Source organism: Berghia stephanieae, chromosome 5 (genome assembly GCF_034508935.2).
Source record: "Berghia stephanieae isolate SIO BIC M18660-M18661 chromosome 5, UCSD_Bste_1.3, whole genome shotgun sequence".
NCBI classification, from domain to species: domain Eukaryota; kingdom Metazoa; phylum Mollusca; class Gastropoda; order Nudibranchia; family Aeolidiidae; genus Berghia; species Berghia stephanieae.
Genome location: NC_088364.1, coordinates 24790116 through 24817236, shown reverse-complemented (window position 1 = coordinate 24817236; position 27121 = coordinate 24790116). Strand labels below are relative to the sequence as shown.

Below are 27121 nucleotides of genomic sequence, written 5' to 3'. Positions count from 1 at the left end.
AGATGATACAGTATAAAATATGTAATAATTTGCAGATTTTTTGTTTTTTTTGTTTGTTGCTTTAGGTCTCTTCCAACACAATTGAGGTTATATGAGAGACCGCTGAAACAAAAAAGCAAGCAATCTAACACTAACAAAAATAGTACAAATGTAAATCAAAATCATAACCTAAAGATATCATAAGCTAAATTATAAATAACCAAGAACAAACAGGCAGAAGATTTACAGAAAAAAAAATATCCCCTGTCAAAAATACAATCACAAACCAAAGAAGCAGGATAGGCTAGTAAAGAGAAGAAGAAACGACATCACTATCGGATCGTACACCCATGCGAACATCATAGGTATACGATTCAAGGGTGATGCTCCCATCCAACCACCCGCAATTTGCAGATTAATAAGAAAAAGGGGGTCAAATAATAATAGAGAACACAGGCCTTGGCAATCTCAGAGCAAAGCACACACACACACAAATACACACTGCCACAATTAATAGGGAGAGTAGTTGACAGTACACAATAATACTACTAATACCACCGCCATTGACCACACAGCACACAATAATACTATACTGATATCTCCGTCACTGACCTCACATAATAATGCCTCGATCACTGACCTTCCTAAAATATAATACTATCTGACATCACTGCATATATTTTGATGGGACTAATCAGACACACAAAATGTGTATTGATTGACCATAGAGGATGATAACAAAGTAGATCAGCACCACTTCTGTGGCTTTTTAGACCATTTTCCGTGCACTGGCGGTATGACAAAAGAGACTTTTAATATAAAATTAATAATACTTCACTCAATGCTTCTATTTCCCTTGAAATAGGATAAAGCCAATTTTGCATAAATAAAAAATCTAACCCTCTCTTTAACATTTGTTAGGATACAATATTTTTCTTATTCAGATTTGTTTAATAAATTACAAAATTTGAAGAAAATTCTTTGCTATATTTACAGATACTTAATGCTATATTGTAATATGTTCTTTTTGCATATAAAGTTGAGTTAAAATTTAATTTGTATGTTGGTATGACACTTCAGTAAAAATCTTGAAAATGGTCGGTAAGGAGATAGTGTTGAGAAAGAAAAGAAAAAGTTTCTTACCATTTTGCGATCTATCAAGACTTGGGTAAACTTTTGACACAATTCAGCATCTGAATACAGCAAAACAGGAAAAGAAATAAACCTTTATTACCTCTAAGACACATATAAACAAATAACCATAAATATGCAAATAATTTGAATGAGAGCAACAGATGTTACACAATTCCAAAAAAAGATAGGTTAGCATTTATGCACTCTATTTGTATATTTTGTGGTCTTGTGATGTGACAGTAGTCTTCAGACCTGTTGATCCCTGTTATGTGCAGCACAAAGTTGAATCTTTGGAATAGGCTCTTTATTCACATTCTCTTACCGTCATGTCTCGTCCTACATTTCTCAAAAATTATACTATACATTTGACTGTTTCCCACTCACTCAAGGACTACAGCCAGGGCCAGGACAAAATCAAGTACAGAGCAATCCACTTATAACTAAATTGGTTGAAACATTTTTTCTCCTATGAATTAGTTATGAAATATCTAATATACAATGAGATAAAATTTAACAAATATTGTATATAGCAACATCTTAGACAGATTTGAAAATTTTAACCAGAATCATAGGCATCCAATAAAAAGCTTGCTCTCCAATCAATGAGATCAAGAAGGATGGAAAAGTCAAAGTCATTGAGGACATATTGATTGATGCAATTGTCTCTTATAAAGAGAAATGCCGTCACTTCAGTCTGATGAGGACAACAATGAGGAAAGTGTTGACTCGATTGGTTTCCTGCATTGAAGCAAAAAGCCATTGAAACACTTAGCCCTTTTTACCGTGCAGCACATAAATGGAAAATCAGTTTGACATCATTGAACATGAAAAAAGGACAGTGTGAAAGATCTCAAAAAGAAAGACTGTCCATGAATAAGGATTTGGTGACATCATCAATCTGATACTTTCACCAATATTACAGGTCCCAGCCAAAAACATGGCACAAAAAACCCATGATTGACCGCCTCTTGTTGTCACGCATTGATTTGTGTTTTATGACTTTTGTTTTCTCTTTATTCTATTTATTTATCAGACATAGTGACATAAATATTTATCATGAGTTTGAAGTGTTAACAATGGGTGCTTCTGCTTGGCAACCAGCAAAAACTGGGTAATTCTATTGTTTTGCAAAATTAGTTTCCAAGATCAAGGACCCCAGTTTGTTGGGACAGCTGTCTTTATTCTCTTCCAATTGAGAGCTGTGTTGACAATTGTATTACAAATATTCCCATATCTTTTCGTAACAAAAAGACCTGAACAATTCATATTAAAGCAGTTTCTCAATTAAATAAAAATGAGTAAAGAAAACCTCACATACCACCAAGGCATGTTCTACAGGGGTTATCTGAGATTGAAACAAAATTTAAAATACCTACAAAGCCTAATCCGAGTATTTTAATTTTTAATTTTTTAAATTGAGCTTTATATAGCGCAATATCCACTAAATGTGCTCAAAGCGCTTTACAAGGGGTCCCTGGTCAACATTTAACATATAGGACAGGACATGACGCCTGTTTGGCGATATTACAATTTTTCGGACATAGACAACGCTGTTAACGGCCAGATACTCATTTTACACCCGAGTACGGTGAGAGAATGTGAGTAAAGAGCCTTTTCCAAGGACTCAACTATGCGCCGAGCGTGAGGCTCGAACCCAGGACCTGCCTATCCAAAAGCAAGTGTCATACCACTAGACCACATAGCTGCTCATTCTCTTTTAACTTTATTTTTAGCATTATTCTGACAAAGAAAAAAGCATTTTCTGTGCAACATTAAACACATACATCACTTTTGTTTTGATATTACCCTATCTTTAATGTATCTATAACAATTACCAACATCAATAGTGCAATTCACTTAAGATAACCTTTTTGGAATATACATTTGTTTACAGTAAACTCATAACCTGGTCAAGACAGTTTCCCTTAATTTAATAGATTTAAAAAAGACTCTTCAATACTGATTACATCACGCTTTGCCCTTCTACCTCTTCCAGATTTGCTGACTCTATACATGCCAAAAGTGGTTTCAGAATCTTTTGAGGAAAAATAATAATCAGAATTAAGGTATACACAAATGTCCCAAATTTACAAAACCACCTCCCTGCGATACAAACTTTAAACATTCATTCAAAATTTAAATGTGGTTGGTTTAATATTGATGATGCCAAAGTGGAAAAATTGGAAATTATTTTCATCAAGACTTCTCACTTAAAACTCTTAGCTACCGACCTTGCATCTCTGTTGCATTGATGTATAAATACATTATTTATCCAAAAGCTTTTGACAGTTTGAATTCGACCACGACTCACTAAGAATAGAAACACATTTTAAAGGAATGAATGTTTTGTTCAATTTTCATTCAGTTTTGGATAAGAAATGTAATAGAAGGTTATGGTAAGTGGACTGTATGTGATAATAATAAAAAGAATGTTAGTGAGATAAAGAAAAACAACATACAACTGTCTGTCGCATAGCGCACATGCTCTCCATTGCATTTCATCAAAAACTCTGTTGTTTGCACCAAAGTGGTTTCCATATCAGGGATGTTCAGGCAATTGTATTTTACACACCTAAAATGACAAGCCAGAGTTCAAGTTTGAGGTCAAAGTTTATTTTAGGCAAACAGGCAATTTGATAATAAACAACATCAAATCGTGAATATGTAAAAAAAAAATAAAAAAGGCATATATTCATACTAATATTTACTGATTTTATTGACATTTATAACAGGCTGTGGTGTTGATTAATAAAGACGATCATAAAGATGATTATAATGATGATGATGATGATGATGATAAAGGAAGTTATCATGAACTCATTATTTCTTTATCCAAATATTACATTTCAAAAACTATATAATTCGAGGAGAATTTTAAAGCTTAGTTTACTTTATTTTGATATCATTTTAAAATATTTCTTATTATTTACCTATATTCTCTAACCCAGTAAGGTCAACTGGTTTATTTTATCACTTTCCTTTATTTTAAATATAACTTTGAAACACACCCTTCCTCTCCTGTTCTTCCACTTTCTCTCGGTCTCTCTTTCTTTCTTTCTCTCAGGACCCCCTCGACAATTTTTGTTTGTTTGAATATATATATATATATATATATATATATATATATAATATATATATATATATATATATATATATATATATATATATATATTCAACTCTCAATATGGTAGGTAGGGGGTTAATAATAACACTGTCTAGTATTCTTCAATAACACATATTCCCTCCGCCCCCCCCCCCCCCAACACCCTCCCGTCCCCCCATCTTATTCTTAATTTATATACTTTTGATCTTAGTTTACATTTCATCTCAATACTTCATCTCATTGTCACCCTCTCTCTCTCTCTCTCCCCTCTCTCTCCGTCAATCTCTCTCTTCCCTTGCACTTACACACACACACAAATACACACACAAATACACATTTTTACTTATAATGTTTTAACTATTACGTCAATCTAATACATATAACATATTTCGTGTTTACTTGAAGAAAGCCAAAGACAGAAACGTCGTTTGTTTTGTGTTGTTCCCTTATATGCAGACCTGTCAACCTTCCCAGAATGAAAAGTGTATTCTATGATCCTAAAAAGTGTATTTTTTAGCAAAAAAGTGTATTTTGTCCGCATGTGGGGAAAATAAAAGTGCGCAAAATACAAAAATTTATATAAAAGCTAACATCAAACCCAAATCAAAAATAAACTCCGATCTTCATCATTCAAACACTCGTTTGCAGCAATCACTAGTAATTACAAAATTATCGGTTTATCGAGAAACTAAAACTTAATGACCATTTTAAATCAGTATAAGGCTCATAAATTGCAATATCTATGGATATTGCTTTCGAAACACTAAAAGAAATGACCAAAAGACCCCAAATATGTTGGTAGTATTGATGCTAGTGCCTGCAGAAGAGGAGATGCTGGTAGTAGCAATGGTGTTCTAGCGGTGGTGGTGATGAATGAAGTGATGTGGTGGTGGTGGTTGTGGCAGTGACAATGCTGTGATGGTGGTTGTAATTGTAACAGTGGTGATGGTTTGAGATGATGATGCTGATGTCCCAAATGAAGTTGTGATGGTGATATACATCTGCCAGCCCAGTAAATCAGTTGAAGGTCTTGTGATAAAATATTTGTGAGAGTGGTCTTCAATCTAATAGAGATGACAAATGGCCTGAGGCCATTTAAAGTATAAAATAAGCTTAAATGCATACTTCTATGCAAATCCTCAAAAAGTTATGAGAAAAATATTGGTGAAAACCGGCAACATATAAATAACTGAAATGAAAACAATAGTAAACTAACTGTGATGCATCGTTCAGAAACACGATCAACAAAAAAAAAAAAAAGAAAAAAAAAAAAAAAAGAAACACGGTCTACAATTGATGTATGACATGTTGTCATTTTCAACATCATTCATGTTTGAGAAAGAAAAAAAATCAAAATATTACAACAAAAATCGTACTAAATCCTTTGGAATCGTATACACATATTTGAGTCCAAAAATCGTACTAAAATACGATTAATCGTACCGGTTGGAAGGTCTGTATATGAGTCAAAGTTACTCATTTTATCTTTCTCTCCAACTACATTTCATAGATGGGGGTTCTGATAGCTCAGTTGGTAGAGCACTCGCTTCACAATCAAAGGGACCGAGATTGATCCCCGGAGCAGTCGAGGTTTTTTTCTGACCACCTGTCCACGCAGCAGTGATTGGGTAGCTAGGTCTGTTAGATCTGGTGGAAAGTACTTTGCGATAGACTAGCATCCCATTCAAAGGGTAGCAAGCAATTGCTATTGTCTGTTTCACGCTATAGAAACCAGGATAAACTCCAGCTCCATGGGCCTAATGGCTCTAAAGGACTGCTGAATTTCAAAGACCATATAACATTTATTACATGTGAAATGTTTTACTAAGCATGCTTTTTTACAATTGTTCATCAATGTTTTCATTATTTCTGTGATTATGTCAGTACTATAAGATTGTAAATGTTATTTTTATGCGATTTTGCCAAGTAAAGATTTTGAACATTGAGCTATGAATTATGATGGTGGCAATTACTGTCATGATAATGACATTGTTTTGGATGGTGATATTTATGGTGACAAATGACCATAGAATCATGATTGACATTTTATTCCAAATTCAATCTGCTATTCAAACACAATAAATCCACCATTTTGTAATGTTCAGAATTTAGTGGTAGACTTTTAAATAGCAGGGACTTTTTCCATCCAATAGTTTTAAAGCCAATTAAAAGTTCCATAAATTTATCCACTCTACTTGTACAGTGTTTTTCTTTCACCCTAACCAGCCAAACCCTCTTCTTCCATGCTGTTGATTTTATCTAAAGACTTGAATTTTAAAACACTTACACAGACACACACAAACACAGAGAGAGAGAGAGAGAGAGAGAGAGAGAGAGAGAGAGAGAGAGAGAGAGAGAGAGAGGAGGAGAGGGAGGGAGGAGGGAGGGAGGGAGGGAGGGAGGGAGGAGGAGGAGAGAGAGAGAGAGAGAGAGGAGAGAGGAAGAGAGAGAAAAGAAGAGAGAGAGAGAGAAGAGAAGAGAAAGAGAGAGAGAGAGAGAAGAGGAGAGAGAGAGAGAGAAGAGAGAGGAGAGAGAGAGAGAGAGAGAGGGGGGAGGGAGGAGAGAGAGAGAGAGAGAGAGGAGGAGAGAGAGAGAGGAATGAGAGAGAGAGAGGAGAGAGGAGAGAAGAGAGGGAGGGGTGGGGGGGGGGGGGGGGGGGGGGGGGGGGGGGAGGGAATGGGTTGAGCGAGTGCTTACAAGATGCCTAAAATTCCAAGTGAAGCTTGCTGAATATCTAGAAGGGCAAAAACATTGTCCAGATGAGGGGCATTTTTTGTTAACATATCTGTACTTTTATTAATGAAGTCACACAAATGTGTCAGATTGCCTGCAAAGGAAATGAATGAAGAAAAATATATATGGATGACATGTCTAGATATCTAGTGAAACATGAGACATCTGAAATGTAGTGACAAAATAATTTCAAATGTAATTTTTGAAATCCAAATGGTGGTCACTACTGGAAATGCAACAGTTTCAGGCTACAAAATCCATCACTTAATATCATAGGCAACTAGGAGAACATTTTTCAGCCTTTAAACTAGAGACGCCAATTTAAAATTTGGCTTACAGCAATTTCAGACCACTCAGAGGAATTTCGCCGAAACAGGAATTTTGGCAAACAAAATCACATCTATTTAGAACTGTAGGATGATTAATTGCATTATAAAATACATCCCAAACCCCCCTTTTTAAAAATAAAGTAAAGCTCCAAAAGCTAATGGTGGCCCTTGTAGTAGTGGTAGTGATGATGATGATGTCGTGATGTTGGTTGTAGTTATAGTGATAATGTTGATGGTGTGGTTGTGATTGTAGCAGTAGTGGTAGTGATGATGATGAGATAGTGATTGTTGTAGTGGTAGGGATGATGATGTGGTAATGGTTGTTGTAGTGGTAAGAATGATGATGTGGTAGTGGTGGAGGGGGTTGTTTTAGTTGTAGTGATGATGGTGTGGTGGTGATAGTTGTAATAGAAATGGTAGAAATGATGATGTGGTGATGGTTGTAGTTGTAGTTGTGATTGTGATGATTATGTGGTAATGGTGCTTTTAGTATTAGTAGTAGCAATGATGATGCAGAGACGCCAACTTTAAATTTGGCTCACAGGAGTTTCAGGCACCACTCGTAGGAATTTCAATGCCGAAAGAGGAATTTCCGCACACAAGAAAAAGGAATTGGAATGGTTTTTGGCATTGTGATTACATATCGTATAGTTCTAAATAGATAACTGATTAGAATTATATTATGATAAATAACCACATTGCCAAAATACAATCCCAAAGTTTCCTTATTTCAAATGAAGTAAAGCACCAAAACCTAATGGTAGAGATTGTGGTACTGGTGGTAGTGAGATGATGTGGTGTTGGTGGTTGTAGTAATAGTAGTAGTAATGATGAAGATGTGATAGTGGTTGATGTTGTAGTTGCAGTGGTAGTGATGATGAAATGGTGGTGGTGGTGATTGAAGTAGTAGTTGTAGTGATGATGATGTGGTGGTGGTATAGTGGTCGTAGTAGTTGTGGTCGTGATGATAATGATGTGGTGGTGGTATAGTGGTCGTAGTAGTTGTGGTCGTGATGATAATGATGTGGTGGTGGTTGTAGTAGTGGTGGTAGTGATGTTGATGTGGTGGTGATGGTGGTTGTAGTACAAATGGTATTGATGATGATGATGTGGTGGTGGTTGTAGTAGTAGTGGTCGTGATGATGATGTGGTGCTGATGTTTGTAGTAGTATTGGTAGTGATGATGATGATGATGTTGTAGTGGTTGTTGTTGTAGTAGTAGTTGTAGTGATGATGATGTGGTGATGGTGGTTGTAGTAGTAGTGGTAGTGATGATGATGTGGTGGTGATGGTGGTTGTAGTAGTAGTGATAGTGATGATGATGTGGTGGTGGTGGTTGTAGTAACAGTGGTAGTGATAATGATGTGATGGTAACGGTGGTTGTAGTACAAATGATAGTGATGATGTGGTAGTGGTGTTTGTAGTAGTAGGGTAGTGATGATGATGTGGTGGTGGTTGTAGTAGTTTTAGTGGTTGTGATAATGATGTGGTAGTGGTGGTTGTAGTAGTAGTAGTGGTAATGATGATGTGGTGGTGGTGGTTGTTGTTGTAGTAGTGGTAATGATGATGTGGTGGTGGTGACGGTGGTGGCTGTAGTAGTAGTGGTAGTGATGTGGTGGTGGTGGTTGAAGTAGTAGTGGTAGTGATGATGTGGTTGTGGTGGTAGTAGTAGTAGTGGTAGTGATGATGTGGTGGTGGTGGTTGTAGTAGTAGTGGTAATGATGATGTGGTGGTGGTGGTTGTAGTAGTAGTGGTAGTGATGATGTGGTGGTGGTTGTAGTAGTAGTAGTGGTAATGATGATGTGGTTGTAGTAGTAGTGGTAATGACGATGTAGTGGTGGTGGTGGTGGTGGTAGTGGTTGTAGTAGTAGTGGTAGTGATGATGATGTGATGGTGGTTGTAGTAGTAGAGGTCGTGATGATGTGGTAGTTGTGGTTGTAGTAGTAGTGGTAATGATGATTTGATGCTGGTGGTTGTAGTGGTAGTGGTAGTGATGACGATATGGTTGTGGTGGTTGAAGTAGTAGTAGGGATGATGATGATGTGGTGGTGGTGGTTGTAGTAGTAGTGGTAGTGATGATGATGTGGAGGTGGTGGTGTAGTAGTAATGGTAGTGATAATGTGCTGTCGTGGTTGTAGTAGTAGTGGTAGTGATGATGATGTGGTGGTGGTGGTTGTAGTAGTAGTGGTAGTGATGATGATGTGGTGGTGGTGGTTGTAATAGTGATGTTAGTTGTGGTAGTGGTAGTGATGATGATGTGGTGGTGGTGGTTGTTGTAGTAGTAGTTGTGGTAGTGATGATGATGTGGTTGTGGTTGCAGTAGTAGTGGTAGTGAAACCATGTGTTTAAGTTTAAGGAAACCGTCCTGAAGTGTAGTAATAGTAGTGGTGATGATGTGGTAGTATGTTTGTAGTAATGGTTGTGATGATGATGGGGTGGTTGTAGTGGTGATGGCTGTGAAGGTGATGTGGTGGTGGTGGTTATAGAGGTAGTGTTAGTGAAGATGATGTGGTGGTAGTGGTAGTGGTAGTGATAATGATGTGGTGATGGTGGTGGTTGCACAAGTATGTAGTGGTAGTGATGAGTGGTAGTGGTGGTTGTAGTAGTAATATTGATTGTAGTCGTAATGCTATGGCTGAGTCTATAAACACATAATTTAATGCATGAAAAGTGGCATTATGTAATTGCAACCAAGCCTGCCAGATGGCCATATGTACATGTTTCTATCATTATCATAAATTCTTATTTTAAAAAAAAAATTTTGTACTAGTCTAGTCAATTTTTTGTTGATCAATACTGAAGTAGTGTTATCCAAGTGAAGTTTTATTTGGCCACTTTTGAATTCGAAATTGACCACAATGAACTACGACCATCTAGCAGCCCTGATAGCGACAATGCCCAATTGAACGAGGGTTAAGTTGATTTTGACAATCAGTTAATCTGTAAACCTGCTTGCATATTTACTAAATCCTGATACAATCTTTTAAAATCTAAAAATGCTTAAAACTTCAGGTCCAGGTTATTACCCGCTCAATTGCCTGTATTGTAGTTCATGAGCTCTCGATTCCCTGTAAAATTTGATGTGCACATAATTACGTGCCTTTACATAGGCCTTACATTACTGGTGATGATGATGTGGTGGTGGTTGTAGAAATAGTAGTGTTAGTGATGATGTGGTGGTGGTAGTTTTTGTAGTAGTGGGTAGTGATGATAATGTGGTGGTGGTGGTACTGAAGGCGATGTAGTAGTGGTGGTGGTGGTGGTTGTAAAATTTAAAAAAAAATAAATAAAAAAATAATTGAGCTTTTATATCCACTAAATGTGCTCACAGCGCTTTACAAGGGGTCCCTGGTCAACAGCAACATTTAACATGTAGGATGGAAGATGACGCCTGTTAGGCGATGTTACAATTTTTCGGACAAAGACAACTTGTTAACGGCCAGGCACTCATTTTACACCTGAGTACGGTGAGAGAATGTGGGCAAAGAGCCTTTTCCAAGGACTCAACTATGCACCGAGCGAGGCTCGAACCCAGAACCTTCCGATCCGAAAGTGAGTGTCATACAACAAGACCACATAGCCGCACATATAGTGATTGATGTAGCTGTGGTGGTAGTGATGATGATGGTGATGTAGTGGTGGTGGTTGCAGTTGCAGAAGTAGTGAGTTAGTGAGTAGTGGAAAACTTCTATGAATTAATATGGGAGAAATTCGGTAAGCTCCTCAGGGTAGCATCTCTTTCAATTAGTATTTTCACAGTGGATTTTTTTGTCAGGCGTTTATATTCAATTTGTCAATACTATAGTAGCATCTTAAAAACTCTAGAACAAACATTGATAGATTAGTGAAAATTTTAATTTCTTAGCATGACCATTGTTTTGGCTCTCTGCCGTCATTTTGTTGTTGAAGTATTGAAAGGTAGTGCAAAGCAATCCTATGTTCATTGAATCCATTAGGGTTAGCTCAAGGTCGGAGGATTTTTTTCTAATAGGGTTAGTTACAGGACTTAGTAAAGGTCCTAGGGTGATTGTTTTTCCTATTTGGGTTAATTAAAGGTCCTACAGGGTTTTATGTTTTCTTAGCTTAGGGTTAGTTAAAGAAATACTTGGGTTGTTTACTTTAGCAGGAGGAGCTTACAGAAGGCCTCCCATTAATAATATTTGGAAATAATTGATCATAAAAGAGAAATTTTAAAATCATTACTGATACCTGAAATCGACATGTTCTGCACCATATTCACGTAGTTCTCTAATGTTGACGCCATTTTCTGATTTTCGAAAAAAAAACAAAAAAAACAACAGAGTACATGATGAGAGACCAGGAAAGAGGATGAATTATATGCTGGAATTATTGGCAGACATGTCATCAATAACGATGGACGATTATTTGCAGATAGTGTCTGTCAATAACAATGGACGTTTAATCGCAGACAATGTCTGTCAATAATGATGGACAATTATTCACAGACTCTTTTGAAACTCTGCTCTTTTAAACATTTATTCAATTTCCAGAATATGAATGACACCCAAGAACCTTTAATTTCTTAACAAATAATGGAGCTCTCCTTCTGTACACATGTGGCAGACATTTATGTGTAAGTGAATTTTTATTGATTTAGTTTTCCTATGGCTAATAACTGATAGAAGAGTCATTGAAATTTTAAAGTGTATTAATAATTGCTGGGTTTTTTTTTTTGCTTATCAAATAATATTATGTGTGTCTTCCCAAAGGGGAGACAAAGGGGAATTGGTTCAAATAGGGAACAGATATAGATTCCAAGAGCACACTATCAAAGTACTTAGTTTGAGATCACTCATCCAGACACAAGCACAGGTCCAAACTAAGAGGAATACACTCAAATGTTTACAAATCATATAATATAATATGTTAACTAAACATAATACAATGCACAACAGAGAGATGATTTACAAGGAAAAAAATATCATCTTCCAAAACTATAACTATACATTCGACTGTTTCCCTCCCAGCCAAGGAACTCTGGCCAGGGCCAGGACAAAACCAAGTAATCTCATTCCAAGACAACGACAGGAAACAACTGGAAAACGGGTTGGGGGGATAGAAGACACAGCATGTACCTCCCTGCCCACTAAGGGAGGTCAGGATCCCCACCCAGAAAGGAAAAAGAAATAAAAGAAATGACACGCAGGGCAACAACTGAAGAAAAGAATTCGAAAATCATCGACTCCTTAATAGTTTTCAACTTTGCACAAGCATTCGGAAGCGCTCTGTCAAAAGCTTAATCCAGTCTTACAAGCTATTCATGTAGAAAGTTTCCATATTCTGAATGTGGATAAATGTTTAAAAGAGTGGAGTTAAAAAAAAAAAGCGTCTGTTGTATAATCGTCCATAGTTTTCTTTATTGGCAGACATGTCAGAATAATGACAGCCTTTTTGCTATTTCCTCAATATGTCATTTTTCTAAGGGTATGGGATACTGTGTCAAGCGTTTCTCAGAATCTATTCAATGATATGGTTTGAAAATTTCCAGTTATTACAGAGATAATGTATTATGTCACCATAGGGAGATTTTTTTTGATAAGGTATGTGTATTTTTAATCATAATCCAAATTATTATACGCTGTGATTATCCCCAGACACCTTATAACATCAATTTTGTCAACATTTCGATTCTCAACTTTGTAACGTCCTAATAAGAATTCCATAAGCTAAAGCTGTAAAATCTATTTATGGTGACACAAAATGCTACTGTTGATAAGAGCAGAGGCTCCTACCCCCAATAGCCCCAAACAGGAATCATAGTATATAAAAAGCAGAATTTGAGACCAAAAAGCGGAATCAGCCTACTAATATTAACTATGACATGATTTGCTGCAGATAATGTCATAGGCAATCCAAAGTCCTCAAATGATACAAGATAAAATGTCTACAAAATAGCAAATTGTTTAAAGACTAAAAAGGGGGTCAAATAATAATAGAGGACACGGGCCCTGGCAGTCTCAGAGCAAATCATTAAATGGTTGGATTTAACCTTGTCATGACCTCCCCCCCCCCCCCACTCCCAACACACACCTAATCAAACAAATGCGCATGCACACACACACACACACACACACAAATACACAGGGCTAAAATTAAACGGGGAAAGAAGCCTACTCAATAATACTACCGATTGGAACAATAACAATAATACTTCTGTCATTGACAACCCCCACCGGTACCCCTCCCTAAAATATAATATTATCTGACATCAACTGCACACTATGAAGGGAATAAGTCAGACACACAAAATGTGTGTTGATTGACCATAGAGGATGATGACGAAATAAACCATAGCTACCATTTAAAAATTATTTTTCTTTATTGAAAAGCGGAATTTGTGCCTTGAAAGCGGAATCGCGGAATGTAGACCAATTAAAGCGGAATGATTCCGCGAAAAGTGGAAGGGTAGGAGCCTCTGTAAGAGGAGTAGTAGTATCGAATGGCTACACCTCTATTTTGAATCTTTTAATCCATTCTTCAAATTCTTTTCCTGCCTTATAGGCTGTCTCGTAGCCTCCTGATAGGCTTGTCACTGGGCAGTGGATGACGGTGTGGTCCATTGTCTCAGGACCTCCTTGGCAATGACGGCATGCATCTGATTCTCTCAGATTCCATCTATGCATGTTAGCTGCGGTTCTGCCATGTCCTGTCAAAATGCGGTTGGAGGTGACCCAGCATTTTCGGCTATTGCAGAGAAAGCCAGGTGTTCTTTCTGTTGGGTCGGGTATGATGTCGCCTCCCCTGGGGCTGTCTTGGTTCCACATTGACATCCATTCCTCTTTCACGTTGAAATGTTGTCTTGAAGTTTTAAAAGGTTTCCTTGATTTCAGTCTTGATGTTGTTGGGGCTTCTTCTAGGACCTCCTTCAATGGGACCCTGTCAGTGACCTCCTCAATTTTGGCATGCATTCTTTGGTTTAATTCTTGTTTTCTGATATCAGGCGGTGCTATGCCACTTAGTGTTGGGAGCCATTGGGTTGGGGTTGACTTGAGGCATCCTGTTATGATCCTCATTGATTCTCTTAGCTTGACATCAATCAGTTTGGCATGTGGGCTCCTCATCCAGACTGGAGCGCAGTATTCTCCCACGCTATAGCAAAGTGCCAAAGCAGATGTTCTAAGTACTTGTTGTGAGGCTCCCCAATTAGTACTTGCCAGTTTCCTCAGGATACAGTTTCTTTTTGAGATCTTGTTTGTGTTCCCTTCAAGATGTTTGCGGTAGTTTAATTGTCTGTCCAACGTGACACCTAGGTATTTTGGGTTGTGGTCTGAGGGCAGTCTGGCATTTCCAGCTATGATGTTGATTTCTTTTTTGGCCTCTCTGTTGTTGAGATGAAATGTGGTAGATACTGATTTGGAGGTATTCATTCTGAGATACCATTTGTCAAAAAGATTTTTAGTTGTGTCCTGTCTTCACTGAGAGCTTTTTCAATTTCTTTCCAGTTGTTTGATTGGTAGGCCAACGCCCAGTCATCCGCATAGCCAAGTTTTAGTGATTGGCTGCTTGACATGTCGCTGATATATACGTTGAAAAGTGTTGGTGCTAATATTGAGCCTTGTGGGACTCCATTTTTTATCTTTCTTGTTTTGCTTTTGTCTCCCCCCAGCATAACATGGAATTGTCTTGTGCCAATCATGGTTGATAGCAGCTTCAGAGTCTTTCTGCAAGGAATCATTTTTGCCAGCTTTAACATTAATCCACAGGTCCAAACGGTGTCATAAGCAGCTGATAGGTCAATCAGGACTGCACCTGTCTTCTTTTTTTGTTCAAAGCCTGACTCAATGTAGGAGGTCAAGGCGAGGACCTGTTCTGTCGTTCCTCTTTGTGGTCGGAAGCCTGCCTGTTGGGGCGGTATATGTGGGTCAATGTATGGGGTGATTCGTTCCAGTATGATTCTTTCTAAGAGTTTGTATAAGCAACATAGGAGGGATGTTGGTCTGTAACTGGATGGTTCAGTGGGTGGTTTGCCTGGTTTTAGAATAGCAATTACTTTTGCATGCTACCATGTTTGTGGGCATGTTCCCTTTTCCAAGATGTCTGTCATGGCATCTGCCAGCCAGTTAATTGCCTTTGGTCCAAAGTGGGTGATCATATCGGGGTAGTAGATTCCATCTATTCCTGCAGCCTTACCATTTTTTATTTTCTTTATTGATTCAATCATTTCTTCTGATGTTATTGGGGCAGTGAGAAACATGCCTTGTTCGGGTAAAGTTTTAAGAGTGCTCTGATATTCTTTTCTTATTCCTTTTTCAAATTGCTGATTTGGTGTATGATATCCTCTTTGCTTGATTTCTTTTGCTCTGTAAGAGGAATGATGAATATGGAAGTCATTCCTTCATTAATTAGGGAGTAGACGTCTAGATAGTTTTAGTTTTTGTGGAACTGGAACGTTTGCTACACAAGTATCACAAGATTGTTAGGTGTCTGGGGACAGGTGTCTGGAGATAATGACAGCCATTATTCATTATTATAACATCAATTTTGTCAACATTTTGATTCTCAACTTTGTAACGTCCTACTAATAAGAATTCCATTATAAGCTAAAGCTGTAAAATCTATTTATGGTGACACAATATGCTACAATGTTGATAAGAGGAATGATGAATATGGAAGTCATTCCTTCATTAATTAGGGAGTAGACGTCTAGATAGCTTTAGTTTTTGTGGAACTGGAACGTTTGCCACAAGTATCACAAGATTGTTATATATTTTTTTTCTGTCAGATCCCCTTATTTAGGTACTTCCATCGCGGCCGCGATTCCCCCAGTCCCTCCCCTCGCTAGATCGTGTGCCCCAATTTCCCCATCAAGTTACATCAACTCTTTTTTCTAGGTCATGTTTGATATTCGTTTTGCGGTGTATTATAAAATTGTTTCCTAATTTTAAAAGTTCCGATGTTGAGGATTATTTCTACATAATTTTCTTTAAAATTAATAGATTCTATCTTGTGGTGATTTCACAATGAAAATTTGTCAGTTTTTGTCGAAACGTAACTCAAAAACTACTCATCCGACAATAAAAATTTAAAAAACGACAGAATCGTCGACTATTCCACTTTTCCATGAGCAGGCGACAATCTAAATAGAACACCGGCATGACGTCACAAAGAACCGGCAAACGCACCCTCTAAAACGCTTGAATTTGGAGGCGCGCCGGAAGTTGATCTACGAGTAACCAAATTTAAACTCCCACTTCACTTTCTTCCTTTGTCTCGATTGCCGAAGTTGTGGATTGGTTTGGTTTTCATTTACATCATCTGTTGTTGACAGTTCAGTTGTATTGTTCAACGTGGAAATGTGATTTCAGCTTCATGACCAGTTATCGAACTTCATTCTATCTTTGAATTCGTTTCGGATTTGGTGAATATAAATACCTATATAATTGATATTATTTTTAAAAAGTGAATTGGTGTGGTGCTTGCCTCTGCCAGCTTACCACCCATCACCTGTTGTTTCTTTTAATTATTGATCTTAATTTTATTCATCTTCTTCTTTCTTTTTCTGTTTCCTCCTCCTTTCCTTTTGATTCTCTTTCTCTTCTTCCCCCCCCCCCCCCCCCCCACCACTACTTCTCCTCCTCCTCCTCCTCCTTCTTCTTCTTCTTCTTCAACTTCTCTTCCTCCTGCTTCTTTTTTTTTTTTTCTTTTCATGTTTAATGCTTTGCACACCATGTATTAGATATTTTTAGTAACTTCTTAGCGTCTTAGCCTTAGCAAATCATATTCAAGAATTGGATTTGCCCTTGCAGGGATTGTTTCTCACTTTTTTCTTAACTGTAACTGTAATTTAATCTATGTCTTTATTTTTATAAATTTTTAAGTCATTTAAGTCACCCTTTTTCTTCCCCCTCTTCATGTCTTGTTGGTTAATGTTGGCAGTCAGTTTTGAAAAACATGTTTTGCAGCATGTGCGAGACCTTGTCTGAAGGCTTCTGCCCAATTGAATTTTAAAAAAATACATAATAATAATTTAGCATTGAAAATAGCTCGCCCTTGCGGGAAATTACTGCTCTCTTTTTTGAAATAGTAACTTAGCAATTTGTTATTAAATTGATTATTTGAAACTGACCACCTTCAGTCACTATTCTCACATTGTTCATCATTCTTTTTAACTCAAGACATCATTATGGCTGATCAAGATCCTGCTTTGACTGCTTATATAAACAGTGAGCTGCTGCCACTGAAAAATGGCAATGTGATTTATATCTACCTTCGTCACGACAAAGACATTCCAGTAACTGCAAATTACATACATACACTTTTCATCAATCAAAGCTATGACTGCACATGTGATGCAATTGCTTTGAAACTAAGACGTTTGGTGAAGGAATATAAAGCAAAGAAAGAACGAAAGCGGGATTATCCTAAGTTACAGAGTCTCCTGGCATCCGAATTCAGTGTACCTGTGTTTGGTAGGAAAAGAAATGTTGTGGAGGGGGCTGCTATCGTGGATAGGGATAATGAGACTCAGGCTGTAAATCCACTGGAATTGAGAAATGATTGTGCAAAATGTCCTGGGGTGCGAGTGGAGAAACAAGGATTATTTAAAAAGCTCAAGGATACGTGTACCTCTCTTCGGAGACAGAGAAATTTAATGTCCAAAACTTATAATGTAAAACGTGTGAATTACAAAATTCAAAGAAAAGACTTAATGATAGAAAAAAGGCAGACTGAGTTAAGAAGTTTGAGGAGAGACAAGAAGTTGTTGGAAAGGAGGGTGAAGGCTTTAGAGTTGGTGGGGGAAAGGACTTATTTTCTCAAGATGTTGGAAAAGGAGAAGAGAAGACGAGTTAATGCTGAAATAGCACTAAACAAAGCAAAGTTAAAATTAAAAAACCTGGAGGATTTGTTACAGAGTGAGCAAAATAGAATTCTGATTTTGGAAAGTGAATTAGAACAACCAACAAATGGAGACGACGATGTCGTCAATACTCACACAGGACGGTATTGTGACAACATGCGACTGGCAATTTATAAATGCTTGGTCAGCAATGTTCCTGTGGAGAAAGCTGGCGACCTGATTCTATTCATCTCCTCTGTTCTTCACGACCAACAGCTTTCCTGTGCTCCGGGACCCTCGACTGTTTGCCGCATGGCTCATGAGCTTGGTGTGCTGTCCGACCTCCAGACTGCAGAAGCCATGTTTTTATCGGACAACACTACACTTGCATGGGATGCCACCTCCATTGAGGGCACTCATGTGAATGAGGTCCACATTGTTACCTCACATAGGAAAACTATGTACCTGCAGGTTGGTCACTTGTCCGGTGGAACAACAGAGGACTATTTCAACCACATAGTCAACACCCTCAAGGGAATTGCTGCATCTTATGCTTCCTATACCGACCAGACAATGGAGGATGTCTTAAGTATATTTTATGCCAGCATAACCTGTACCCTGACAGACAGAGCTGCCGTGAACCACTGCGTCAGTGCTGAGCTGAGTATGCTCCTAAACAAAGAACTGGTAGAGCTAAACTGCAACGTCCATCCACTCGACGGGTTAGCCTCAACCACAAGAAAAGCACTTGGTATTCGTGACAGAGCTAAAAATATACCAAGTAATGTATATGGCAAGGACTGTCGTGCAGCCAACTTCATTTATTGTTTTTCAAAACTTCGATACAAAGCAAGTTCTGGTGATCCTGCAGGATTTAAATTATTTTTGGACAGATCTGGACTCAGACAAGGCATTCTTCCTCGGTATGTAGGAAACCGGCTCCATGTTTTGTTCCACTCTGCAGGCATCATTTACAGCCTAAAGGAATCATTCACCACCTACCTGAAGAAGTATTGCACTGCAACCCAGATTCGCCTGTCCCTTCTCGGAGACCTGAGTAACAGTGATATAATGGTGCAGGTACAAGTTCTAGGTCTCTTTGGGAAAGTATTGACTGGACCCTGGATGCGCCTCTTCTACAAGAATCCAGAGCAGAAGAGACATTTGGAAATGGTGCCTTATATGAAGGGATGTTTGAATTATCTGCATGAGCTCTCTGCTGACCCTTCTAAATTGCTTGAAGACAGCGACGATGCCTTCGGAGTCCCCATTGCAGCTGACAACGTCTATCTAGCTCTGAAAAAGGACCCTGCTGCAGAATCCTTTCCTGACATAGTTAAATGTGTCTGTTCAGCCATGCTTGCCACTCTAAGGAGACAACTCGCTCCATACATCGACGGACGTTTTAGCCAACCAACACCTTCCATGCTGTCACAAACATCTTCGGCCCCTCTCAACAACATTGCCGCAGAGCGCATTTTAGGAATGTTTGACGCCTTGTCCCGAAAGGCCCCCAATGCAACTGTTGGCTTTGTTGACAGTAAGGTAAAGGCTGCAATGAATGGCACCCTCAAATATGTCATGGAGAAAGGTCAACTTGTTAAACAACAGATGCTGCAATACGCCATCAAGAGGGCCCCAGTAATAATCAAAGAGAGGAAGGATAGGCACAAAGAAAACCTTTCTGCTGCTCAAGAACGACAAACATTGAAGGCGCAACAGAGAGACGCGACTGCCAGACGCAAAGTGGAGAAGGACGTTAAAGCTCTACTTATTAAGGAAGATCATGCTGGAATCCTTGAAAAAGTGGATGCAGGTTCACATAGTTTTGTATCCAGCTTATTGTCGGGCACAATTCCTTCTTCCTCCTTTCTCCATGTCTGGGATGTTGATGGCGAGGATACTACATTTCGTGGCACCGTCTGTGGTTTTAAAGTGGTCCGGAAAATACGTTCTCTATTGATAGACTACGCAGCTGAAAAGGGAGATGGCACCAGGTCTACAGTGACCCTAAGCGAGATAGTCACAGATACTATCATGGGTGATCTTCTTGTCATCAATGCAAGCATGGAGGATGAATATCGGGAAGATATGGAACTACAAAGATGATGCTCCAATCTTCAACTCATTAAGCCTTCTTCGGATTGTATAGAGGTGAGATGTGAGAAAGTGCTCATTTTGGCTCATTAATTTGTTAATAATTCTAGCTTATAAATCTCCAGATTATGTCAACTCAATATGTAGAGCTGTGCAACCGCAAAAAGTCTTCGAATTCTTTTTGTTTCTGTGTGTACATTTAGGGTCAATAACACTGAAAATGTGGGTGCCTAGGCCTAGTCAATGAAAATATTATTTTTCTTTTCATAGTATTTGTTACATCTGAATGTTTCATGCAATTCCAACAAACAGTTTGTTTTTTATGACCAAAGATGTTAACATTTCAGTCGACTCGGGGAAATGCCCATTTCCGCTCGTTTGTTTGTTCATAATTGGAGTTAGACGCTCAAAATTTAAGCTGTCGAATCAATGTGATGAACTTTATTCCGTTTCTCAACCTTTTCAATGTCTTCTCTAACACTAACCGTTTCATGCAAATCAATCCACATCTTTTTGCTGTACAACAAAAAAAAATCTTTGAATTTTGAGGGGAAATCTTTGCCTTTTTTTAGTTTCCGCATGCACAGTTAGGTTCAATAACACTGAAATGTAGGCGCCTACTCAATGAAAATTATGTTATTATAGTTCTTTTCATGGTATTTATTACATCTGACAGTCTCATGCAATTCCGACAAACGGTTTGTTTTTTTGTCCAAAAATGCTAACATTTCGGTCATCGATTTGGGGAAATGCCCATTTCCGCGTGATAATTCATTCATAATTGGGGTTAGACACTCAAAAGTTAAGCTGTTGAATTAATATGAAGAACTTTATTCCATTTCTCAACCTTTTCCATGTCTCCTGTAACAGTTTCGTGCAAATCAATCCACAACTTTTTACAGTACAACCAAAAAATCATCGAATTTTTTTTGAAAATCTTTGAATTTTTATGTTTCCGCGTGTACATTCAGGGTCAATAACGTTGACAATATAGGTGCGTACTAATTAAAAATGATATTATTATATTTCTTTCCATAGTATTTGTTACATCTGAAAGTTTCATGCAATTCCGACGAATGGTTTGTTTTTTATGACATAAAATGTTACAATTTCGTCCATTTTCGGTCACGGATTTCGGTACTTAAATACAAGTATAAAGAAGGGGTAATTTACGACACATGTTTGGCCATAACTTTGCTTCTAGTAAAGCTAGAAGGATAATTTTTGCACCTTTGTGTTTGTTGTCTTAAGGGCTTTGCCATAAGATAAGTTTTGTTCTTATATTCAAACTTTGAATTTTTCATGAAAGTCCCTACCTATTAAGTAATAGTAGGTCGCAAAACGGGTATCAACACAGATAGTTTATATGTTTCCCCAACAATGTTGTTTTTTAACCTATAATGATGATACAGAATTATTAAAACCGCCCAGTTATAGATCTTGAATCTAAGTCTAAGACTAAGACCCAATCGCCCCTTACTCAATTCTCTACAACTACAACTGTACAAGTACAAGTACAAGTACAACTTTGTACTTACAACTCCCTGATCACATATCTAATAACTCTGGAAAATAAAAGCTGATATCGATTAAGGAGGTGATTGCAATATTTGCTAAAAGTTGAATTATACTGTTGTATTGACGTTTGTCAGTACTAAATACATTACGTGAAAATTAATAAATTAAATCTTGGCCAAATAAATGAAGGCAGCAAATTCTCACTTTTTCAGTTTGCTGATGGATTACAATTTTTTATAGTTCTTGTTACCTCCCCTTACAGAAATTTTAACCCGTTTAAATATTATTTCGCTAAATTGATTTTCTTACTCTTCCATAAACAGTTCACAACGATTTTTTTCTCGTCTAGTCAATGTTTTTGTTTATCAGAGTCGATGAGTTGTTAAGCCATCGTGATAACATAGAGAGATGTCAATCGTCGTCGTCGTCGTCGTCGTCGTAGTAGTAGTAGTAGTAGTAGTAGTAGTAGTAGTAGTAGTAGTAGTAGTAGTAGTAGTAGTAGTGATTATGATGATGATGATGATGATGATGATGATGATGATGATGATGATCATAATAATAATAATAATAATAATAATAATAATAATAATAATAATAATAATAATAATAATAATAATAATAATAATAATAATAATAACAACAACAACAACTATAATAATAATAATAATAATAATAACAACAACAACAACAACAACTACAACAACAAAATAATAATAATAATAATAATAATAATAATAATAATAATAATAATAATAATAATAATAATAATAATAATAATAATAATAATAATAATAATAATAATACTATAGTCAGAGTTTTAATAAGTGGCGCGTGTTTTTCCTCTTTTTCTCAGCCGCCTCTCAATACACAGATGCAAAAGTTTGTATGATCAGTTTGTTTTAATCAAAAACTATTTTTACATTAGTTGAAAAACAATAGGAAAGGATTTCGCTTATAACAGTTATATTAAAATCGATAGGGTAAGGATTAAGGATCGTAACTCAGAGATGATTTACAGTATCAAAATTATTATTGTTCCGCTTATCTATTTTGAAGGAATTCGTTAAAATGGAAAATTCGGTTAATTGAAACGATAAAAATTCAGTAATCTGATTATGAAGGAAAGAATGGCAATCCTTAACGATCAGACATCTACATTTAAACTATCAAAACACATTACTGATGAATACAAATGAAAGTGAACATAACACACTTTCAACATCTTTTTGATTGAAAAATTTATAGAAATAGCTTGTGTTTTTGCCAAAGAGGATTACATAAATTTAATGTAAACTGGTCTTAAAGATGATGCAGAAAAAAAAATGGTCTGGCATTCTCCTAAATACCCAGTATCTTCACCACCTGCAAGAATATCAATGATTCTCTGTCCAGAACTCACGTTCACCCAGTTCCATACGCTTTGGATGATATCGATTAAGGTTCCAAGACAACTTTGATATGGATATCATATCAAAGTTGTCTTGGATCCTTTTCCTATCACGTTCCGCACTGGTGATCTCTCCGTCGTATTTCGATAATCATCTTCACTGGGGTGATTGTGAAATTCCAATTCCATACCCGGCCTCTTTAATGGCTTATCGATAACAACAAGTAGATTTCTTTTCGCAGCTTACGAGAGTGACGTATCGTATCATATAGTTTAAAATAGTATATGTTTTAAAATCCTTTAAATGTTCTGTGAAAAAATTTTCAAAGTTATATAAACAACATTCATGGGTGACAATATTGAGTATTTTAATCAGTATTTTAAATGATTTAAAACTAGAGATTTCATATCTGTAATTGCGGCATGATGTAGATAATAAGCATTAAATCATAAATTCAAAATTTAAGGCAAACTACAAAAGCAATAAGTTTATTGCAGTAAAAGCGAATTGTTGTTATTCGGAAACAAGTATGACGTGAACTCACAATCATTAGCCGGAACTACGTGTCAACACAAGATTTTTTGGAAAAACGATGAATTCATGTCATATTTTGTGGTGCGTTAACTTTTTTACATTTTTACAGTGTAAAATCTCGACTTTTATGACAGCGGCTTTAAAGTAGTTTTTTATAGGTCTTAAAGAAGAAAACTTTTTTGATATGGCATCAACACGGTCCAAAATCTATGATGATGATATGGGCAATGAGGACAATGTTTGTTGCGATGACGACGAGGACTTTGACAAGGATGGCAACATCGACGACGTTAATGATGATGACGACGACGATGATGATGATGATGATGATGATGATGCGGCTATGTGGTTTAGTGTTATGACACTCGCTTTCGGATCGGAAGGTCTTGGGTTCGAGCCTCGCTCGGCGCATAGTTGAGTCCTTGGAAAAGGCTCTTTACTCACATTCTCTCATCGTGCTCAGGTGTAAAATGAGTACATGGCCGTTAACAGCGTCGTCTCTATCCGACATTTTTTTGGGGTAATATCGCCTAACATGTCATGTCCCGTCCTATAATATAATGTTAAATGTTGCTGTTGGCCAGGGACCCCTTGTAAAGCGCTTTGGACACGTTTAGTGGAAATTGCACTATATAAAAGCTCAAAGCTCAAAGCTCGATATGGACAATTAGAACACTGCTTATAATATGGTGATGCGCTCTCTCTCTCTCTCTCTCTCTCTCTCTCTCTCTCTCTCTCTCTCTCTCTCTCTCTCTCTCTCTTTCTTTCCCAATAAGTACTTTATGTCAGACAATCTTGAATAGGTAGCAGGGTCAAATCACTTTTAAAATAGGAACTGTGTTTTCAGTCCACTGAGCTGTGTTTTCAGTCCATTGGTGGACTGAAAACACGGTTCCATTAAAAAAAAAATAAATCTTGGTCTCCCTAGCCAAATTGGCCAATTTTGGTTAGGGAGACCAAGATCTTGGTCTCCCTAGATACTTCCTTTATATTTAGAACAATGGCAGTTTCATTGATACATCGAACACCGAAATTGAAGCTCAAAGAAATTGAATTAAAAAACAAACAAATAATTACACAAAAGAGAAAGTGTGTTCTGATTAACTTACTCAACCCTAACACCGACTATATCCGTAGTTTACCCGGATTACTTTTACCCCAAACCTATTTATTACATTTTTCTGAGATAAAGTATAGACGTCGTATCAAAGCTAATGTTTTTAGATTTTAAATGTTAATGGTAGTTGAATAAAACTATCGAGATCTAGGTACATGCTCATTTTAAATACATTTTTATTCCAATTTTGAAAAGTAGCAAAAATCTCTAGGGTTGAGTGAGTTAATCACATTATTTCAGTCAACAGAATAACTTCTGTCTCCACTATACTTTCTAATCATTTATTTTGTTGTTCTTTGGCGCAAACCCTTTGATTTCGGAGCCTATCATTCACGCTCAACTCACCGAGCCGATAGATTCCGTTTTTACTTTTAAAAAAATGTGTACTTTCGACGATCTGCGTTTATCTTATAGTTTTTAAAAGCCATTGTCAATGGCAACAGGGCACTTTTTGCCTCTGTCATTCGTAACCGACGTATTTTCTTTCCGAATCGAAGCGCACTCAATCTAAAAATAGCTACTATCTTGTTGACGATATGAAATCTCCTAGTAACTAGTCTCAGATTAAAGAATGAAGTCTTGCCTCAGCAAATGACTAAAACTTGGCCAACCTTAGTCCGAAGGTGCCGTGATTTTGGTCTCGGACTTGCTTAGTCAGCTCACATGAAATCCGATTTTTTTCAAGTCATTGACTTAAGTCAGAGACTGAGCGCTAGTCCGCGATCATGAAAACGGACTCTCTTCACACTTATGACAACTCCAGTTGATCTAGTTCTAGACGGTATGCGTACTGTACACACTTTCACAGTTTTCACACACACCTTAAGCTTTTCTTAATATTTTAGACTACAAAAATGAATCATATTTATTTTAAAAGTTGATTACAATTATATAATAAACGCCGAAAGCCTGACTATCACGAAGTTTTAGAAGGGGCATATAGTGGTGCCGCGCTGAGGACCGGTCCCACGGTCCTTTAGCTGAGAACCGGGGACCTGTCCCAAAGTGGAGAACCGTTGGCGGTCCTTACTTCTTATAACCTTTTAACGGTCCCATGATTTTCGCGCCATACTACTGCCCCAGCGATTCTTTGCCTCGGTTCTTTTGCCTATCTTCCACAAATCACCACCCATCCCACTTAATTAATCGCACCCACCCCCCTTTGCTATACACTAAACGACACAGACGACCATCTCCCTCCACTCCGCAAACCGCCCTTTCGTGTGTGAGATGGGGGGAACAGGAGGCGCATGACTATCACCAACGCCTTGAACGATTCCACTTTACGGGGTAAATTTCAAAATTTACTACACCATAATGATCGCAATGACAATGATCTATGATGAAGGCATGACCCCTCTTCTCTAATGGGTTATTGTTTGAAATGAATGTGACTACGAAAGATGTGGGTGTGTTTGTGTGTTTCGAACCTAGCAAGTCCGATTTTTTGTCTTCTTTTGTCTATCTCTTGTCACCACTCCTTTCTATCGCATTGTTGTCATTTAAAATAATACAATAATATTAAAATTTCGTTTGGTCAAAATTACTTCGCGATGGTGGTGTGCGAACGAATCGGCGGTCTCAAGAAGTGGGTGAGAGAGGGATCTAGAAATGACTTGGGTTTGAAACGAATATTTTTGTGTTCGTGGATAGCTCACACGGTAGAGCCACGCTCTCACCTGCCAGGCGGAGTTGTCGTACCAATAAGGTCGCAGGTTCAAACCCCACCACCGCCGCGAAAATAATTTTTATTCTCTATTGTCTTCTGGCACTTTTCTACTCACTTCATGTCTTGTTGCTTTTCCCTAACACTAACATGACCTGACCCGCTCCACCAATCTTCGCAGACACACACATGCTTAATAGATAATGCTATAGCACTATTTTCATGTTTTGAGGTAATAAGCCTTCTCCGCTCTCACTTACACTTAGCGGTTCTACAGCTATCTACTGCAGGCATCATCCCACCGTTTGACGATCCGGTCCCTACGATGCCTTGTGATTGGCCAATGTCGAAACAGAACCGGTTCTTGGAACCGGAACCGGTCCTTGCGGTTCTCATTTCCCATGGACCATAGAACCGGCGGTCCTAAACATGCTTGGGACCGCTCCGCACTAGTATATAGAAACACATCAATAACTCCACCCCCCCCCCCCCCCACGATCGGATTTCGGTTGTGAACTTTGGGTCGGATTCATGAAGCATTCTTTGTGTGCTTAGAAATGTGCTGAATTAAATTGTTTGAGTAAATTGCTATTCTCAAAGCAATGCCAACCTAATTAGGTCAATAATCCTAGCATGACGCTTAGAGAGTTGCTAAATACTGTGCAAGGCTATTGCTATTCGCAAAAAATGTTTTCACTTTAGCATCCTGCTAAATTTGAAAACTT

At 37.7% G+C, this 27121-nt stretch overlaps 1 protein-coding gene across 3 annotated transcripts in view; it reads right to left on the bottom strand.

The window, feature by feature from the left end:
• The window catches only part of LOC144972642 (COP9 signalosome complex subunit 3-like), a 44526-nt gene extending 22567 nt beyond the window's left edge, over nt 1-21959 (bottom strand). Inside the window, exons 1-5 of one of the 3 annotated variants that reach the window (XM_078914110.1) lie at nt 21896-21959; nt 11488-11545; nt 6914-7043; nt 3573-3685; nt 1123-1172 (exon numbers count right to left, since the gene is read on the bottom strand). In XM_078914110.1, coding sequence (XP_078770236.1) covers nt 1123-1172; nt 3573-3685; nt 6914-7043; nt 11488-11542 — 348 coding nt within the window. In that variant the 5' untranslated portion in view covers nt 11543-11545; nt 21896-21959. The other 2 variants (XM_078914111.1, XM_078914112.1) reach the window with 2 other exon arrangements.
• Between the last annotated feature and the right edge of the window lie 5162 nt (nt 21960-27121).